We start from the raw sequence: 19,832 nt of genomic DNA on the forward strand, positions 1-19,832 counted from the left end.
GTGCTATTTATGCTCTAAACCTATTGAGCTGTATAGAGCTGCTTTAGAGTGAGGAAACAGAGAGGGGAAAGCAGCATGGGCTGTTTGGAAGGAAAATTCTGTCTGCTAAAGTGCCCCAGATCTGGAGCCTGGGGGATGGGAAGAAGAGGAACAAAGACAAATGTTGTTTTCTAAGAGCATTTCTTTTCCTAAGATTAAACCTGCACTTGCTTAGAATAGAACAGGATAGAATATTACATTTCAGTTGGAAGAGACCTACAAGGATCATCTAGTCCAACTTCTTGCTGTAAGTAACCTGCTCTCTTTGGAAAGTGAGGAGCTGGCAGCTCAAAGGACTGACCTGCAACAGGCGGAGCAGAAGCCAGCTAAGCCCTTGGGTGTGCCTTTTCCTCCATAAACAGCTTTACAGCTTCATCCCGACTCCTGGCTGGGGAACCAGCGAGCACCCCTGATGGGTGTTAAGCAGATCTGGCCCAGTACCAAAGCACATGCTGTTCAACTTGGTTACAGTCAGGTTTTCCTTCTCCAAACAGAACTGCTGCTTTATTTAAGGGAAAAAAATAGTTTTTGAATCCACACAACTAAAGCTGGATGCCAGACTCATCTGTTTTCCTGAGAGACTGGCCCAGTGTGAGAGCGGATTTTGGCCCATAAGCTACGATGTACAAAATACGATGTACAGCCTGCTCTATGCCACTGGGGGCAGGAAAACACCAGCCCCAGAAGGTAATGTGCTAGATTTGTCCTCACTTGTATCAAGGTTTCTGCATGACTCAGACTTCAGGGCCAGTTCCTTTGCTTTAAAAGGCAGCTCTGCTCTGAGGTATAATTTCAAAGAACATCTTTTCAAGCACCTCTTGAGTCAGTGATTACATGCCAGCTCTTACATAAAATGTAATGCTTCTAGTGGCCCTCCAAGCTTTCCTGGTACTTGCCTTCTGAGCTGTAATTCATTTTGTATCTGAATGCATTTCTTTTTGCTGATGCAAAAATTAAATAAAATGTGGCTACTATCTCCACATTTCAATAACAGTAAGGACAAATGTTGCTGAATACACTGAAGGGCTGATTGTACTGGCTAGGAAGGTGCCTTAATCACGCAACCTCCTTGCAGAGTAGAAAAGACTTTGAATATACCTGCTAATAAGACCCTCATTTTCTTACTGTTAATACGCTGAATTTGCATTGGGGTGAAGGTCAGTTGGAGCCTGCCCCATTGCCCAGTACTAGCATTTTGGATGGCGTCTGTTGTTTGGATAGAATACTGTTGTTCAGCTCCTCAAAGATTAAGCACCCCGCACTGATCTCTCTTATGATGGTGGTGGCATTTTCCAGGAGTGGCTCCAGGAAGTGGGCACCTCATCCTGTGGAGGTTGAGGCCATCTTACAGAACAACACTAAGATCTCACACAAGATTTGCTTCCCCAATGAAACACAACAGGTGAGAACGTACGTGTTTTCCCAGACTTGACCACTTTCCCAGCCATGATGTGTTCTGTGTTCACGCAGGAGCACATTTCAAGACATCGAGTGTTCTCATTTTTTCCTCTTCTCTGTGTAACAAGAGTCTCATTATTTCATAGACGTTTGAAGTGAGAACAAACACAAAAATCCGGACTCTGTGTCAGAACATCGCTTCCAAATTGCAGCTGAGCTCCTGGGAAGGTTTCAGCCTCTTTGTGAAGATTGCAGACAAGGTAACTCTTCTCAACTATGGCAAGGTAGCCAGATTCTCCTCCTTCTCTTATTTACCAGACCACATAAACAGCCATATATGAAGCCAAGCAACAGAGCAGGTCATTACTGCTTCTGTTTTACTAAAGGGATACAATCTAGACTCAAACTTTTAGCACCTGACAATTATTTTGAATCTCTTGAAGGGGCTGGATGGAGACTCAGAGTTTCTATCAGTCTACCGGTACACAAGTGGTACTAAAAGCAGAGAAGGCATGGGCTTTCTTGCAGCTGCTGGGATGGTAGCGAATTGCATGTTGCGTACTGCTGGATTCAGTACTTTTCCGTTCAGGCTCTGCCCAGGATGGGGCTGCACGTCTACAGCACCCACTAACATTAGGGAGAGCCGTGGGGGACCAGCACCAGTTCCTCAGAAGCTTGTCTTGCCTGAGCTGAAGTGTGGGCTGGCTGCCCTGCTGAGAGGTCCCTTCTCTCTGGAACTCTGATCAAGGCAAAAGCAGCACTGAGTCCAAGCAACAGGGAATTTCTGACGTGCTGTGTTCCTGAAAAGAGGAACCCAATACGTGCCAACATTTTACAAAGAGGAGATGGCTAAGAATAAGGCGGGTATCTTCAGCTTGACTTCAATAAGCAGGCTGGAAAGAAAAAAGCAACAGAAGATGCAATAGAAATTCCCATATGAAATGTAAATCATTTGAACCTTCTTCCTTCTATTTCTCTACTTCCTTCCTCTTGCCTCTGTCTTTCCTGCCATCATTTTGCTCTCTCACTGTAGACAGGGTAAGAAAATTCATCATGACACTTGGGTATGTTGGTCCAGGCAGTATTTTATATGATCTGCTAATTCCTCCTTTCTCCCCTTCATTGCTTGCCCTCTTCCAGGTGATCAGTCAGAATGAAGCAGACTACTTCTTCGACTCACTAAGGCAGGTGACAGAATGGACCAGGAGGAACAAACCAGGGAAAGACGGTAAGGAGAATGCCAGCATGACAAGAAGCTACATGAGATGCTGTGTTGAACTGGGGAAGCAGCAAATTTATCCAGTAGGATTTACTCCATCTTGGGAAGTGTGTGGCAGAGCCTTATTATATCATTTTTGCTTCTACATACACGGTTACAGCCTGCACCAGCAGTAAGATCCAGTAACCTGATGCAACCAAGTGCTGGCTATCAGAAACACCAGAACATCTTTGTGGGGGTATCTCTCCAGAAATTTTAAATTGGTACCAGAGATTTTTTGACTTGTTGCATCTAAAACACACAGCTGGGTGCACACAAGTTAGAGGTTGATCCTCTTTACAGTCTAAGGCTCAGCATTGCCAGATCAGGTATCAGCCAACGTATGTAAATGGGTTCTTTACACAGTGTCCCTCTCATTCCTTGGGTTGTTAGAAAATCGTTGTCTAGATTATTACCTGGTGATACCACATCACAATTTGTATTGCCAGGGGAACACTTGCTAGAATAAAACACTAAAACATTAATGACAGCAATTCTTTGCACTATACCTCCATGTATAATTTCAAAAGCTACATAAAACTCAACTTAAATTTCATATTCATTTATCCTGACCTTTGCTTGTGTCAGGACAGCTGAGGTTCAGCTTCCTAAAGCCCTCTCCACATATCTAAGACTTTCTAACTTCCCTTTTCTCCCCACAGCTGATGCAGGATGCACTAAATCACAATTCATTTCTGTAAATGCAGCCACCAGGGAATGTACGTGCATAACAGAATCCAGGTGTGGTGCACATCGGCAAACAGCTGTCATGAGCACCAAGAAATAGCAAACATATTGCTGACACCCTCAACTTCTTCCTCCATTTCTGAAGAGCCTGCACCTTAGATCACTGAATGATCAGTGCCCAGGAACTGACAATAATCACTTTCTTGGTCATAAAAAATGGCCTTTTATACTTTTTGGTTAGTAATTTTGTTTGTTACTGTTAAAATCAGAATTACATTTCTGAAGAAACTCACAAGCCATTTAAAAACTGCAGAACCCCACAGTGATGCAGAGAATACTAACAAGATGTTGTTTCCTTAGGGAGTGCTATGTCTGTGGCTTATGAGGTGTACTTCATGAGAAAGCTGTGGCTGAATGTCACTCCTGGGAAGGACCTGAAAGCTGATTCCATTTTTCATTACCACCAGGTAAACCAGCTCCCTAAAGCATAAATATAACAGCAGGCAACGTGATCCAAGAAATATTCCTGAGAAAGTAAGCTGCTGGGGTATTACCACCCCCCTCACCAAGACCTGCATTAGAGAGCCTCCCGAGAAATGCCTCTGGAGGGCACAGCTCAGCTTCAGGAGCAGATTTATTTCTCACAGTCCTCACACTTTAGCTATACTGCTTATGTTAGGAGTGCAGCTCCCTTATCTAATTGTTCCCTGGAGGTGCTCATCTTGCTCTGTAGTTGTATGGAGAATCATAAAATGGTTTGAGTTGGAAAGGAACTTTAAAGATCATCCAGAGAACGTCCAGGAGTTGAAAGTTCTTGGGATGTCCTTGGACTGTGGCAAGACTCACATCCTGACCTCACAGATTTACAATGTGTAAGTCAGTGTTTGCTTCAGCCCATTCTGTCCAGATTCATAGCTGCTCTTTTCCAGGAGTTGCCAAAGTACCTCCGAGGCTACCACAAGTGTTCCAAGGAGGAAGCTGTCCAGCTGGCAGGGCTGATTTACAAAGTGCGCTTCAACAGTGACCGCACACAGCTGGCGACCATCCCCAAAATCCTCAAGGAGCTGGTGCCAGACAACCTGCTCCGAGCAATCTCACCAGATGAGTGGAGGAAGGTAAGAACATCAGCTTTCATTAATCATGCTGCTTCCACAGAGCTTTCTGAAAGAGGAAAGACATCGAGCCACACTACTTTTTTGATCTGACAGTCTCTGAAAGTGCTACAGAAGACTGCTATTGGATATTGCTGGTTTGCCTCTTACAATCCAGATTTTGCATCCTCTCCACCAAATCTCTGAAAGATACTCACAGGCCTGTATGACTGATTTGAGATATGCATCTTTCTTGGAGATACTAATCCTTTTTCAGAAGAGTTAGAGTTAGGAAAATCAGCAACAGGACTCAGGATTTGAAGATCTCATAGAGAAAAATAAAATTGTGTTCTAAATTTTTCACAGTTTGGCCAGCAAATCAGTCACCTTGCAGCATGTGCATGCTATTCATAGCAAAGGCCCTTTTCTCCACCAAAAGGCAAGAAAGTTTCAGCAGGTACTTATCACTTAGTCCACTGAGGAAGACACAGGACACTATTTCAAATGCAGAGCTAAAATTCACCCTACGTGTTTCAGCAGAAAAGGTGACACGTCTGTGGGTTTTGAACACTGTCTTTCTGAATTTTGTTTCATTCCATATTGCCCCTCTGCCCTGAAATCCATTTCCTTGGGCTCCTGGATTTCCTTCACTCAACTCATTAGTAAGGAACACTGGGGAGGTTCTGGCTCTACTTTGCCTCATGGCATCGTAGGCTGTTTTCCTTTTCACTCTTCAGTTGCTGGGGACACAAGCCTGATCTTGGTGATGGTCTGGACACAGAAAACCTGCCTGTCCCCAACTGAATAGGCTTTGTGTCCTATTTTCTAAACAGAGCATTACTGCAGCATATAGCAAACATGAGGGAAAAACTGTGGATGAGGCCAAGGTTGCCTTCCTGAAAATGATACACCGGTGGCCAACCTTTGGATCAGCCTTCTTTGAGGTGAAGGTAGGTTGAGAGGTCTGTGTGAATGGCTTTGGTAGTAACTGAGCACTGGGGGATACAGACTGACTATAATTCCATATCTGTGTGAGAACGTATTATAAATCCGGCTTCCCATCATCTACTGAGGAAAACTCAGTTCCTTGAGAGTGGGGAGATGAGGTTTTTTATCCCTTATGCCTGTAATTTATGGGCTATGTTGTTGTTCCAGTTGTAATACTTAATATCTCAACTATGTAGTAGATGGGGTCCTTTAGTTATATATGGATACTTCACTGTCCTGTCATCATTCTCCACTACAAAATGCTGCCAAATCTTGTAACTCTAGGGACTCTTCCCTCAGAACAGAACTGTACCAGTCCTCTCATTCTGCAGTGGATACCTCCAGGAATCATTTCCTACTTGCTACGTTCAATTTCTCCTCGCAAAGCTCTTAATTGGTTGGCAACCAACCAACCATCCAATCATATTAGGAAATAATGGACCTGATTCTGCATTTATGTAGCAGCTGCTCAAGTCATCAATACATTGCCAAAAAAAGCCATCCTTAGCAACAGCTACAAAATATTGAAGAGCTTTGTGTTTCAGTGCTTATTTGGTAAAGAGAACAAGCAGCACTGGACACTGTTAACAGTCACTATGCACCCAGCATGAATAATTTTTTTGTCTCCTGTTTATTTTGTGCTGCCTTCATTTATAGCAAACTTCAGAGCCAAATTTCCCAGAGATTGTGTTGATTGCAATCAACAAGCAAGGAGTCTCAGTGATACATCAGAAGACAAAGGTAACAGTTGCTTCTCAAGACTCTGTCTAAGGAAGGATTTAATTGACTGTGCTAATTTGGGGACAGCAGCAGGACCTTCTCCCTGAATAGTAGGAGAGGGTAGAGTCCTTCTATTCATTTTCTGTGTGAAACTGAAGAAATGTTATTACCCCAAATCACTTCTTTGCAGTTTCTACACTGGAAAAGAAACGGCGTAGAGCATTTCTGAAAAAGAAGTGGTAATCATGATGGACCTCAGTAAAATGATAAGATCAGGCAGATGGATGAACCTGAGAGAACCTGCTTCAGAAAAATGCTCTGCGGGTAACCCAAGCTGTCAAAAAGACCAGGTCGAATGATAGTGTTTGCCAGCTCTATAACCCAAACAGTCTGGTCTTACCAAGTGTCCAGGCAAAAGTCTTTATGAATATCCAGTGAGTTTTAGATTATTGTAAATATAATGGCAGTGTGCTAAGGCAAAGATCAATATATAATCAAAGGAAGTCTCATTAGAGTGATTAAAACTCACCTGCTTGGTGAAAATACAACATACCACTAGTATGCTTGCAAGACTACCTCGATCCACTGTGTTTGTAAATGAAGTGAGAAAGAAAAAGAATGTTCTGGCTCTGCAGGCTTTCTTACATAACAGCCTCCTTTCATTTGAGGATTTGTCTATAGGTCAGTTTGTTTCCCCTTACAGGATATTTTAACAGTCTACCCCTTCAATAAAATCTCCAACTGGAGCAGTGGGAGCACATACTTTCACATGACGATAGGGAACTTGGTACGAGGAAGCCGCATCCTGTGCGAGACATCTCTGGTAAGAAGAGTTGTCAACTTACACACAAGAAACTCCTAATTTTTCCTTTACATCCAGAATTGCTACAAAACAATGGTGCCAAAACAGATGTTGAAACCAGTGCAGATACAAAAAGCATTCACTGCTATGTCAATAAAATTGCAGTTTAGAACTGGTTCAATGGTGTTAGATAAATGCCATCTGATATAAAGATGTAAGCCACAGAGATAAGGAAAAATAGTAATTTCCCAAATTCTTCCCATACATCAAAATTCTACCTGAGACATTAAGACAAGGCTGCACTTACCCACAATGCTAAGGAAGAGGCTTTTTGTCTTGTGTGGTTTGATCCATCTACACAGTAACACCATCCTTGTAAGATTTTACACATTTCAATGAGTGGTACCACCTTTTGAGAACTGGATTCAGATTGTCCACAGACCCAGACAAGCATCATTGTATTGATATTTAAAGGTAAATTTGTAAAGATAACAGAAAAACATTTAAGGGTTAACTTCTGTCACAGAAAAGCTTGAATTCCTGAGTACAAGATGCCCCTCTATAGAATAAAATTTTAGTTTGAATGACAAAGAGACAGTATAGCTATGCTCTGTGAAGTTTTGTACATCTGTTAAGGGAAGAGCAGAGGGAGGAATAAATAAATAATTATCAAAAGAGCAATAGCTGTTGGAAGAGATGTCCGTGCAGGGAAGAACCTAAAAAGATGATACCACAGGGAAGAAATTATAGTTATTTTTGTTTCTGGAGCTATTGGAGAGACTTAAAGACACTTTTCTTTTCTGGCAGGGTTACAAAATGGATGACCTGTTAACATCCTATGTACGCCTGCTAATGAATGCTGTAAACAAGCAAAAGAACCTCCCAGCCTGAGAGTGGAAACAGCGCCCATGACCTGTATTTGTGCCAAACTACCTGTAATTTCATCTCCCAGAATAAATGCCATTTAAAAAATATTAATCTTGATGATGAGTCTTGTGATCGCACACCAAATGAACTGTGTTCCTAAAGTATTACCACAAGAGAAGCTCAAGTGAGCACGGGCTTTCAAGTATTTGTGACGCTTGTCTGTCTTAGATGTAGTATAAGAATTCCATTCAGACTTTGGATTTAGAGAAAGTTTTTCTGGATTTTAATGTAATATGAGGGTGGGGGGTGGAGGAACTCTAATATGAGAGCCTCTTCTGTTACTCTAAGTCTCCTCCATTCTTCAAGAAAGACAAACATCCACAGTTGTCTTCGTTTTGGAAAGAAAATGTCCCTTTGTTGTATATGCTCTTACCAAATGCATAAACTCCTTGAGGCTTTGCAAACAAAGCTAATGAGGTAATGTTATTTTTTTCCTCCTGTTGGAAATTCTAAGAGTTGAGAAATCCTTTAGTTGTAGGATAACTGGACATCTTGAAAGGTAAGATGCTGGTTTTCATCCTTTTATCACTAGGTTATGAGTGGCAAGTTACAGCAGACTACGACTGTCAGAATGTAACTGTCATTCCAGTGTCAGGCTGTCCACTGCTTTGCCATTGCCCTGGTTAAATTAAATTCACTTTGAAACTAAGAACTGCTTTCTACTATGCAGTTTCTAGTAAGCATAAATGAACTCTGAAATAGGTCTGGATTTGGGGTCCATTACTTTTACTTAGTTCTTCCTGTTTCAAGTGATAGATGTGCTATTCAGTGCAAATCAAAATGGAAGAACTCAGTCTAACAGACATCTGTTGAAGAGAGACTTTTCTGCTCTATAAAAATGTTCTCAGCTTGGAGTTATGCAGACATTCGTTCATGAGACAAGAATAATAGCTTTAATTTCTCCTGATCTTTTTCTATTTCCTGTTTAGCGGGCACTTCGAGTGGTAAAATTTGATTGACCACTTGTTCATCTCTAAGGCTGTTGTAAACACACAACTTTGGTCCTACAGGACCCAGACTGTGTTCAGAGCTTGTAAAGCATGTATTTAGTGTGGTGGCAGTAAGCAGAGATGCTTACCCCATCAGAGAACAAGCGCTTCGTCCTCAGTGACGAGCCCTCCCTTGCTCACAGTAAAACGTGGACATGTCTTAAAGCATTTACACCAAGTTCCTTGGGACACGACCTGGCAGTGCTGGAAAAGCAGCTCTGCTAGATCTCTCTCATTTGCCAGTGTATGCACAATGGTTCTCTTGTTCCCTCAGATGTGTGTGTGTGAAATTCAAACCCTAATGGGAGTTTGGTACATGGGTGGCAGGGAAGAGCCCTCCTCTCTTTGTGCATCTAAATGAGTGCCACACTTGTCAGAATAATCGATCCTTTGCAAGCAATTAGATATTCCTGCTGTGATGTCCATTGCTGGCAATGGAAACTTTTGAGACTGGTTACTTTTAGTTGTTTTGTCATCCTATATCTGACCTAACTGGCTATAAGTGAGAAGCATTCCATACTTCACCTGTACAAGAAGAAATTTTGCAGCCAAACTGTTTTGTTTCTGGCTTTAAATAAACACTGCAGAAAATCAAGAAAACTGAATATATGGTCTAGATGCATGTAACCTAAACCTACCAAACATCCACTACAGCCTGTAAATGAGCACAGCATCCCATCTACTTGTCAGATTCACAACACGGCACAGCCTCTAAGAGTACGATACCCCTTTCTGCACAGCCTCATCAACCAACGCATCACCACAGAAGCAGCACAATTCCAAAACATGAATTCACCATGACAATGCATCAGATCTGGGCAATCCTCAGAGTTCCTCAGAGTGCATAATGCTCTCTGGCTCAGCACTGCAAACGTCATTTTTTTTTTACCGTATAATATACAACTGTGTCACATTTGGTTTTTTGCGTGTGAAGATTTAAAATGTATTACAGTTAACTTTATTAAAGGAACATAAAAAGGCACAGTATTACAACATTTCAATCCACAATCACGTTTTGCTTAGACAGCACAAGCAATGTGTGATAAAATGAGAGCTCCACACCATGCAGAATCCACACTGCTCATCAAGGCCTGAACCAAGGCAAGTAGCTGCTAATTCTTTTACTCAGTCCAGACCATCCTCAGCACTTAAAGTGCTTTACAGACTAGTACAACCACATTTATTATGCCTGCCTCCAATCTATTCCTTTACCATCCAACCACTTTTCAGAAAAGTGTCAGTCACATCATCTAATACAAAACACGTGACATCTAGAAACTCTCTGTACAGAAGGTTGAACAATATTTGCCTCTATCACACAGACTGCTGTTAAAATAAAAACCAGGATGCAAACTTTAGAGAGCAGATTAGGTTGCCATAAAGAAAGACTGCAAGTGATTAACATACCCTTTGAATACAAACAAGCTTCACAAACTCTGGTTTCTAAAAGCAAAACCATTTTCAAGTGTACTCAGTGAATATTAGTGATTTTAATTTGGTATGTATAAATATGAATGTAAACTATAAATGTATATAATGAGACAACAGCTTTTAGTAAGTGTAGACTTCTGAGCCAAGTTCAACCTTGATATAAATCTATACTCTCCAGTGGTGCGATACCTAGGATGAATTTGGCCAGCATGTCTGTTTACAGCAATGGAAAAATGCATGCAGCTTATTTCTGACTGAGACCTTGACTTTATTTATAAAAAACCAACAACCAACCAACCTGTCAGCCTATCACCACACTAAGGAGAATCCATAAGTCTGCATTATATTCTACTTAGTTTTTAAAAAGTGGACTCAAAGAAGCAGAGGAAGATGCATTTATTTAAACTATTTATAGTTATTTCTCCTACTCCTTCAGTTCGACTGTCCCACCAAGGGCATGTCAGTAATATTCACTTCTGTAACTCTGCACATAGCAGGCTATAGGCAGCAGGAATATAAGAAAAATAATTGTAAAAAATTAATAATTTAAGAAATAAGGACAGAATCCAAATCCTACAGAACTTACCAAAGAGAATGGTATCAACTGTCCTTTGAACACTGAAGCTTACTAGGTCTGCCGAATTTCTAGCATGAGACAAAGCGAGAGCACAACACACTAAATCTCTGCTTGCAGTACAAAAGTAATCCCACTCACCTCTCCATACATGCATTTTCCATTGCTGAACGTGAGAGCGGCCACTGAAAGAATATTACGTATTGCCTGCTAGTCACAAAGGCTTCCCGTATTACCAGGAGCTCTGTGGCTGTGTGTTCCTCCAGCAGCTTCCCAGAAGGCTGAAGAGACACAGCTGCTTAGATTTAGCATTAGATGTGGCCTGTGCCTGAGATTACAGGAACAGACCTGAATGATTTATGCTGAGAAGAATCTGCATAACATACTGAACTGCACCTGGATCAGTAGTTCTTGTGTTTTATGCTGTGAAAAAAATGCCAAAGAATAGGTTTATAGGACCAGTCTTTGCAGTGGCCACATAATACTGCACCAAAAGTCATGCTGCTCTTTGTGCCCTTAACTAGAAGACCATTTGAAGGCTGGTGAGAGGACAGTGACTAGCCACACGTCATCCTAAAGCAGTGACAAAAGCAGCTACTGTTACGGTAATCTGCAGTGCATATCGGTCAGAAGAGGATGGAAGAGTTCTACTGTTAAAATTAAGGCCGGTCTCCTCATCAGTGTTACAGCAGATGCAGAATAGCCCAGTTAAAAGTTTACGGTAACGTACAGCAACAAAAAGCAAAACAGCTGAAGGAAATTTAATTAGTAAAGCCAGTATCTAAGAGATGGTCTTGCCTACAGGATTCTTCTCTGCACACAGTTAAGCAGGACATTTCCCAGCACTGCTGTGCTCTCACTGGTGGGGTTTCATGGGCAGTAGCTAGAGCAGGTGTGTTAACAGCCATCAATGCTTTAGCTACTATTGTGTTTAGATCTGCTCTGAGCAGAGGGCAATGGCAGTGAAGACAACTGTAAGGTAGATCATTGTCCCAGTCCAGCTGCTGCTCACACACACAAAAAGTGAGGAGGCTTTAACTTCTTGCTAACTAGTTCACCTGGGGCTGCATGGAGGAGCCTGGGCCCAGCTGCTGTGTTCATTTGACCTACTAAATTAGCCACTTCTAAGAAGATTTAAACGATGCAAGGGACAGCAGTCTTCCAGTGCCTTTTGTCTTGTCTGCCTTGCAAAAAGGGCAGGTACACTCTCCAACTATTTTGCCCCTAAAGAAACAGAGAATGTTCAAACCCAATAAATTTCTCAGCACCTTGGGTTGTGATGGCAGAGGCAATCAGACCAGTGAAACTGCATCAGTGACAGGCAAAGCTACAGAGCAGAACTATATGCTTAAGCTATACAGATTCATCTCTGAGGTTCTCTCTTTAAGCACACTCAGGTCTTAAGAAGAAAGGTGATGGGAAACTTATTTAGGTGAAAACATTAAGAAAAAGACTTCCTGGGTTTTTTCTGCATAAGTTTACATTTGCTACAAACAATAAATATGAGAAACACCTTCATGTAATTGGGTTTTCTGGAGCATGACCAACAAGCGTATACCCTTCTTTCAAATAAAGTGAGAAGGATGGGGAAACTGAAATGCTTAAATTGGTGCCATATTATCAATTTGATTTCATAATGTAAAAGAATAACCAAGGCTCCAGCCACATTTCCTAAAGTAATGTCAGTTATGGCACTGGACAGGACATGCTTTGTGCTGACCTCTAGATGATCTAGTACCCATGTTGTAGTAGAGGACAAACTGGAGAAAATATAGAGTTGGTTTCTACCAAAATCTTTCATTTCCCATAGCCACCTCCTCCTTAAGGAGAGCCCAATCTATTCTGAAGAGGCTGACATGGCCTTGACAATCGAAATCTCCTTAGCACTGAACAGAGAACAGCAAAGCAAACTTCTTCAGCTGTCTTAACATTGGACATAAGCCAGAGAAGGGGGCAGTGCAGACGCTGTAACTATTGGTTCCTGGGTTCACCCAATAAACCTACAAACCAGAAGGACTGTGTATATGCTCAGTAGGAATCTGGAGAAAGACTGTGTATATGCCCAGTAGGAATCTGGAGAAAGACCAGAACATTTTGCATGTAGCACAGTGACAGCTTTCAGAATATTTGCCTACATATTCGAAAAATTAAAAATGTCTTCACCCAGGGTAGGAGATTTTTATACTTTAACTGAAAAAGAGCATTTTTTCCACCCCTACACTCAATCAATGTTTTCAAATTCCTTAGACTACAGAGGAATGGAGAGAGAACCACAGTTCAACTGAGGAAGGAAAGACTGTGTACAAGTGCACAAAGGCAGAATTAGTTGTTATTAGTAAACTAATAAGCAGCCTGGAAACTGCTCAAGCAGGAATCACATTCCTCTTTCTGACAGCGTTAATAGACAATTGCTTGAGAAAAGGGATAGTCAAAATGCAAGCTGCAGAAGCAGGGGAAGGTACTACTTAGCTTTGGTTTCACCTGTTCTTAGTAATTGCCTCTGTAATCAACAGCTGCTGTGAGCAGCAGCTTATGCCTGTATGAGTGCAGTCACTAGACTGACAGACCTGTTCAAGCAGAGTTTAAATCCAGAGCTTTGGGATGTGCCTTCTTGGATGCCAGCTCTGACAACTTCTTCAGGCGCTTCTTCAGCTCCAGAGGGAATTTCTCATAGCACTTCTTGCATACAGGCTTCATGTCAAACTCCACAAACTTATTCCTTTAACACAAAGAACAGTGAGCTATTAAAATGGTATTTGCAAACTATATGCTTCACTAAATCAAGTCTCTGTGCATCTATGTAAATGCTGTTGTTTGTGTTCTACTGCATGTATAAAAAAACTCGCTTCCTCGTCTGGTCGTGTAAGTACAGAGATTGGGCTCTTCTCAGGGAACTAGGGTCTTTAGTATCGTTAGTTAAATAAGGAGCAAGATTTTGCTATATGTTTGTATGTATCAGTGTAGAATAATAATAACGTTGTTATCATACAATGGAAGCGTCACTTCAAAGGTCCTCTTTGTGACAAATTAGAGCTCCTTCATAGACAAGGCCAGTGGGGCCAACCCAGCATAGTAGGATAAGGGTTTGAAGCTGAGAAAGGAAAAACGTAGGATTGCTTTGTTTTCTGTCCCTCTTCTACATATTTGAGGTAACTAGCATAATATTTTCTTTCAAAATAATCTGTGCAATTGCAAATGCTGTCATTGAGGGAAGCAACCAGACTAAGGAGACATGGAAGCTGCAGGTGTTTCAGGACAGGCAGTTACTGGAAGTTTAGAGCCTTCAATCCATACTGCTGAATGACTCCTCCTCTCACTCAACCTTCTTACAGAATAGATTAATGAAGGGAAATAAATTAGAGAGGATGCTGAGTCCCAGCTCCCTTTTAGTTCTGAAATCAGTGGAATTATAAGCACCTACTCCCACAGCAAAAAGATGTATTGCCCCTCAGAGAGGCCCTGGCTCACGGCTCCCCCCAGCTGACACCCTGCCTTAGGGGCATATTTCTCATATACTCCAAAACATAAACACTGACTTACTTCAGTGTAAGCTTGATGTTGCAGGTGGAGCACGAGAAGCAATTCACACACCAGGCCTTGTTAAGAGCTGATACCACTGCAAAAGCAAAAGCACAAAATAAGAGGAAACTGCCGAATTATTTGAATTCAGATTTGTATCCAAATTCAAATAAGGCCAGATGTGAAAAGAAACACTGGTGCCTTGCAACTGTGGGACTGCAACAGCTGCACTAACAAATGGAACAAGGACAGCAACCCAAACCAAGGAGAGAACAAATCTTACCATCTCCCTCTATCACGTGGCTGCAGTTGTAGCACACATCTCCAAAGAGCTGCGCAGCAAAAGAAATGAGAACAGGAACTCATGTTACTGACTACTCATGCTCCCCAAATTACACAGCTGGTGTGAACATTAAATCCTAACAATCAAAGAATTCTCAGACACTGCAGTGGCCCCCAAATATACCAATTTAAGTCTTATGAATAAATTTTCATAGACTTGCCAAATAGTCTATGTTCCTTTGGATCTCATACCACTAAATACTACAAAACCTTTTTTGTTGATGCCTCACACTCTACCACTGTTATGTGGTCTTAAAGTCCTGTACACATGACAATTTGGAGAAAAGAGGATTGGTAGAATAGGATGCTTACTGTAGACAAACATCTCCTGATGCCTAACTATAAACATCAAAATAAAACTTAGAGCTACTTTCAAAACAGTAACGCTTATCTCTTACAAAAGCGACTAATTTATCTGACAGAAGAAAACACCAAACTCATAGCTGTTAAGTAGTCATACAGCAAAAATAGGTTTTGATTGGCTTTTGAAAGATACTTTTCTACAGCCTTATACAGCACAACATTTATCTCAGGCCTGTAGAAGCAAGTAATTGTCAAAGAACTCGACACAAATAGTTTTTAGTAGAATTACAGGGATTTTAACGACAACCCATGGTCAGTGTTTTTTTCTGTCAATGGCACAAAGAAAAATCAATATCCCCAAGACATTTCCATTCTGTTCTCAGCATCACTTTTTACATCTACCATGAAAAACTACTCTTTCTGTTAAATCTCACTAATTTCTATATACTGCATTGCCTCTCCAAATTCAGATTATGCAAAATCTGCATAGTTTTGCACATGTAAAATGCAAAAAAGCATTTGCCAGTCAGAGCAAGTACCTATAGTACAGATGGCAGAATTTACCTGGTTATAATGAGTTTCACAATAAGCCAGTCCTTTTTTCTCATAGTGTCGGTGCCCCAAGAAAGGCTTCTCACATTTGGCACAAACGAAATGCTGTAAAAGAAAAAGAGACATTCAGTGGCAGGCAAAGCGACTTTTCCATCACCAGGGGAAAACTTGCATGGCTACAAATCATGGCTTAATATGAGACACTTAATCACAAAGTGGTTTGGGTTGGAAGGGACCTTAAAGCTCATCTAGTTCCACCCCCTGCCACGGGCAGGGACACCTTCCACCAGACCAGGTTGCTCAGAGCCCCATCCAGCCTGGCCCTGAACACAACCAGGGATGGGGCAGACACAGCTTCTCTGGGCAGCCCGTGCTAGGGCCTCACTACCCGCATGGGGAAGAATTTCTTCCTCATATCTCACCTAAATCTGCCCTCTTTCAGTTTAAAACTCTCACTCAATGCTCTAATGAAACCCAGACAGGAAAATCTTTATGGAGGCAAAAGAGGAAATATCTGGTCTACTATGGTAATTAAGCATTGTATTAAAGAGAGGTAGAAGACCTGCTGAAAGTGCAATCATCTTGCGTCTATACTGACAGACTTGCGGACTATTATCTTGCTTGATGCAGAGAAGAGGAACAGAAACATAAAACATGGTTGGTATGAATGCACTTCAAATGAGCAGCACCATCTCTCTCAGTTCAAGCCCTAGGAGGCTTAAATTACTAAAAATATAAATCACTAAAAAACTTCAGAGCAAGCTGTGATGACCCAGCTGAAAGTTATAGAAACAATGAGATGAAAAGGCTTAAAAAGCAAGAATTGCACCGGCTCTACCTACATTACGAATTCTCACACTGTTATTAACCTCTTAACTGGGGTCGGAAAGGATATATCTAAGTACATCAATGTAAATATGTAAATTTATTAGTAAGTAAACGCTGTTCAGTAAACCATGTTCTGCGAGAATCTTTACAATACAACTCAGGCATTTTAAAATTAAGGTTATTACTGTTGTGAAAGCACAGATTTCTTAGGCAACCCTGGTGACAATCTGATACATAAGCAACTGGTTTTTGTCTGAATTCAGATATTACAGATGACACAAATGTCTACAGCTTCCAACTAGCACAAGTCCTCTTCCAAAATGGCTCCTGAAGGAAGTTTCAGGTTCAGAGCGGCCTCACCTCAACATGCCATTGCTTTCCGAGAGCGTTGACGACTCGTCCCTCAATGGGCCGGCGACAAGCTCCACAGATGGGGATTCCCATCTTGTCATGGCAGGGCAGGCAGTACAGCTCTCCCTTCAGCTCCCGGGCCTCAGCGGTCAGCTCCTTCCTGAAAACACAAACACAACCCTGGAGTAAGAACACCACATGACGCTCTTTAATGCTCGAAATGAAGTTTTGGATGACTGAACTTGAAAGTTAACATACTTCGGCAACATTCATCCTACAAATAGAGAGTCATTCAATTAAGCTAGTGAAATACAGTTGTTGTCAACTCATCTTTCTCAAATTGCTTTCTCAGTTTGCCAGACAAGAGAACATGCACGGAATATCATGTCTTCAGAAAGATACTCTGGCAGAAATATGAGGTGCGCTTACATGGAACAATGTAGCATCATGCAAAGACTCTTGCTATCTTTGAAAGGGATAGCTCAGGTACAAGGACCATCCCAGTAGTGCTCAGCACGGAGCCATTTATTTTATTTTTCAGCACCGTTACTCATTCTAGGGCAGTACTGTGCTCCAGTTATGCTGCCGTCATGGTAATTAAGGTTAGAGAGGTATCAGCATGGGAATGGGCTGTGCCAGAAGACTGACACAGCTCACCGAGTCGCCTTTTTTTCTACCCAGGAATGCAAAATGAATCTATTCTGGATAGCCTGGCAACAGCTATCTTTGGACAACACTATTGTAATCGGCACACAGCCTTTGAGCTATGTTCACACCGAGGAACTGTTTTCATTTTCTGTATAAAGTAGTGTCATCCAAGTTTAGGATAAAAGAACATTGAACAGCAAAATAAAACTAAAGTTCCTACAGGCTTTCCAAATTTATTTCGATGTCTCTTCATACAATTTCTCTTTGTTCAACAAGGTGAAGGCAGCAAAGTTTAGGCCTTGGAAACAGCTGTCACAGTTTAGAACACAAGAACATACCCACAGTGGGTGCAGTTGAAGTGATCGGGATGGTAGGAATCATTCCTAAACATCAGAGGCTGCTCATCAATTATCAGGTGGCACTTCTGACAGATGTACTTGCCCAGTCCCTTAGCTTTTTCACGGTTATGGCATGGCCTGCACAGATGCCTGGTTGAACAAAGGGAAGAAAGGAAAACATTAAGAAATTCTTTCTCCTACAACAACGTATATTGCATGCTGTAATATGTACTTTACGTAGCAGAAGAAGCGTCTTCTGAGCTCAGACTAAAGATCATTTAGTTCGGTATCCTGTCTTTCACCAGTTGCACAGAAAAGAATATGTGGATAGACCAGTCACAGAGTATTTCTGTAGTATACTCCTCCAACATTCACTGATTTATACTCCATCAAGAATATCACCCTGTCCTTCTTCTAGGTATCCTTTCCGGTTCTTCTAGATCCTTTTTGAGAGGTGAGCGAAGAAAAGTGGCAACACCCTCTCTCTATTAAAACTATGGGATCCAGACATAACAGAAGCATTACAGTACCAGGAACAGGGGTCAAGAAGAGAGAATAAAAACTATTAAACCAAAGCGCATTGCTCAAATGCCTTTACCATGGCTGCATTCCTTAGTCTTCAATAGCTAGGACAAATAAGAGACCATTGAATCCTAGCTCTTCTGCTTGCAAATTCCTTTTAGTCCTAAGTTAAAGAAAATACAGAATTATGTGATTTTGCAGTTTTATGTGGTAAAAGTAACTGTGTTCCTATCACATAGAATCTTGAGTTGGAAGGACCCAGAAGGATTGAGTCCAACTCCTTGATCCTCACAGGACTATCTGAAACTAAACTATATGACTTGTTCTAGAACATATTACAAGTACGGTCCTAAACAGGTAGATAAGTCAGATTCCTGGTAGAAAAACTTGGGCAATGGCATAAAAAACTTTTGTGAAGGGTGATGGAATCCACCAGTTTTATCCCAATATTTAGGAGCTCTGACGCAAGGCTGTTCAGTTACTTGCCTATTACCTACCTCTCTAGCTGCAACACCCCAGGCTGAGAAGAATTTGTGATAAACAGAAAATGACAGAGGAATGCCTTCTGTGGCTTTCTTTGTAACAAAACAGCCTGCTTAATTCCTTTCATTATATCACTATGTGAAACACTCGCTGAGATTTACAGGTCATTCTCAAAAGACACCAGACAAAAGGGAAAGTTCCAATGGAAAGGGTAGATTCATGGCTGAAGTAGGGGTCTCTTTGCAAGGCCTCTTCCAAAATTCTGGTGCAATGAATCACTTATCCCCATTTTACAGATCTAAGGGTAAGAATACAACACAGATGTTGTTGTGAGACCTCAAACATTTATGACCTTCAGTTGGCAGACGCCTGTCTAAGTGCTAAGTATCATTATTATTCTCTCCAAATCTGAGTCCTCCTGTCAGCAAGTGTCTCTCTCCAGGGCTGGAACTACTGTCTGCCCAGACGGAGTCCAGAAAAAGCAGACAGCACCCCATTATAAGGAAACATGCAGCTGTGCTCATCTCAGCATAAAGGCATCAATTTTATTCGGCACTGTCAAACGCAGAGTCATTATACGGGGCAGGACATAGGGACCCTGAAGCAAGTGTCCTGAAAGAGATCCCTCTCATTCAGCTGAATAAGAAGCCTTAAGCCATTTGCACTGATAAACCATTATCAACCCCTCCCCGCTCACAAACCCTCTGCCGTCCCATAGACCCTCCTCTATTGCAGGCAAAGGGAAGTGTTGGACAGGCTAAGCTGTTACCATAGCAGCCGCCCCTTTCCCTCTCCCCACTCCCACCATTATGGAATTATCCCATTCTGAAATGTCCTGTTGTGTCTATTAATACCAGAGTTCCCCCAAACAATGCTTCTCTCCACCCTCCTAAAATAATTGGGGGACTCCAAGAAGTCTGTGTTCACGTCTGGGAGTTCAGTAGCAGCCTTTAGTAAGCACCATGAACACTGGAATATTCATACAGTACATTCATATCTGTAACAGCAGCAGCAGCCCCTGTGCCAAGGGCTCAGCTGAGATG

General features: G+C 41.7%; 2 protein-coding genes across 4 annotated transcripts in view; one reads left to right on the forward strand and one right to left on the reverse strand.

The window, feature by feature from the left end:
• Nucleotides 1-7,939, forward strand: part of MYO7B (myosin VIIB) — a 46,579-nt gene extending 38,640 nt beyond the window's left edge. The window contains exons 40-48 of the mRNA XM_065639669.1: nucleotides 1,336-1,441; nucleotides 1,584-1,697; nucleotides 2,578-2,665; nucleotides 3,743-3,849; nucleotides 4,312-4,497; nucleotides 5,307-5,423; nucleotides 6,118-6,201; nucleotides 6,884-7,003; nucleotides 7,790-7,939. Coding sequence (XP_065495741.1) covers nucleotides 1,336-1,441; nucleotides 1,584-1,697; nucleotides 2,578-2,665; nucleotides 3,743-3,849; nucleotides 4,312-4,497; nucleotides 5,307-5,423; nucleotides 6,118-6,201; nucleotides 6,884-7,003; nucleotides 7,790-7,873 — 1,006 coding nt within the window. The 3' untranslated portion in view covers nucleotides 7,874-7,939. The remainder of the gene's footprint in view (nucleotides 1-1,335; nucleotides 1,442-1,583; nucleotides 1,698-2,577; nucleotides 2,666-3,742; nucleotides 3,850-4,311; nucleotides 4,498-5,306; nucleotides 5,424-6,117; nucleotides 6,202-6,883; nucleotides 7,004-7,789) is intronic.
• Nucleotides 7,940-9,533: 1,594 nt separating this feature from the next.
• The window catches only part of LIMS2 (LIM zinc finger domain containing 2), a 33,623-nt gene continuing 23,324 nt past the window's right edge, over nucleotides 9,534-19,832 (reverse strand). For 2 of the 3 annotated variants that reach the window (XM_065639957.1, XM_065639956.1), the window contains exons 5-10: nucleotides 17,785-17,934; nucleotides 16,808-16,958; nucleotides 15,632-15,724; nucleotides 14,706-14,754; nucleotides 14,444-14,519; nucleotides 9,535-13,622 (exon numbers count right to left, since the gene is read on the reverse strand). In XM_065639957.1, the coding sequence (XP_065496029.1) occupies nucleotides 13,475-13,622; nucleotides 14,444-14,519; nucleotides 14,706-14,754; nucleotides 15,632-15,724; nucleotides 16,808-16,958; nucleotides 17,785-17,934 (667 nt within the window). In that variant the 3' untranslated portion in view covers nucleotides 9,535-13,474. Of the gene's footprint in view, nucleotides 13,623-14,443; nucleotides 14,520-14,705; nucleotides 14,755-15,631; nucleotides 15,725-16,807; nucleotides 16,959-17,784; nucleotides 17,935-19,832 lie in introns of all 3 variants that reach the window. The other variant, XM_065639955.1, reaches the window with a different exon arrangement.

The sequence above is a fragment of the Caloenas nicobarica genome, chromosome 8 (genome assembly GCF_036013445.1).
Source record: "Caloenas nicobarica isolate bCalNic1 chromosome 8, bCalNic1.hap1, whole genome shotgun sequence".
Taxonomy (NCBI): domain Eukaryota; kingdom Metazoa; phylum Chordata; class Aves; order Columbiformes; family Columbidae; genus Caloenas; species Caloenas nicobarica.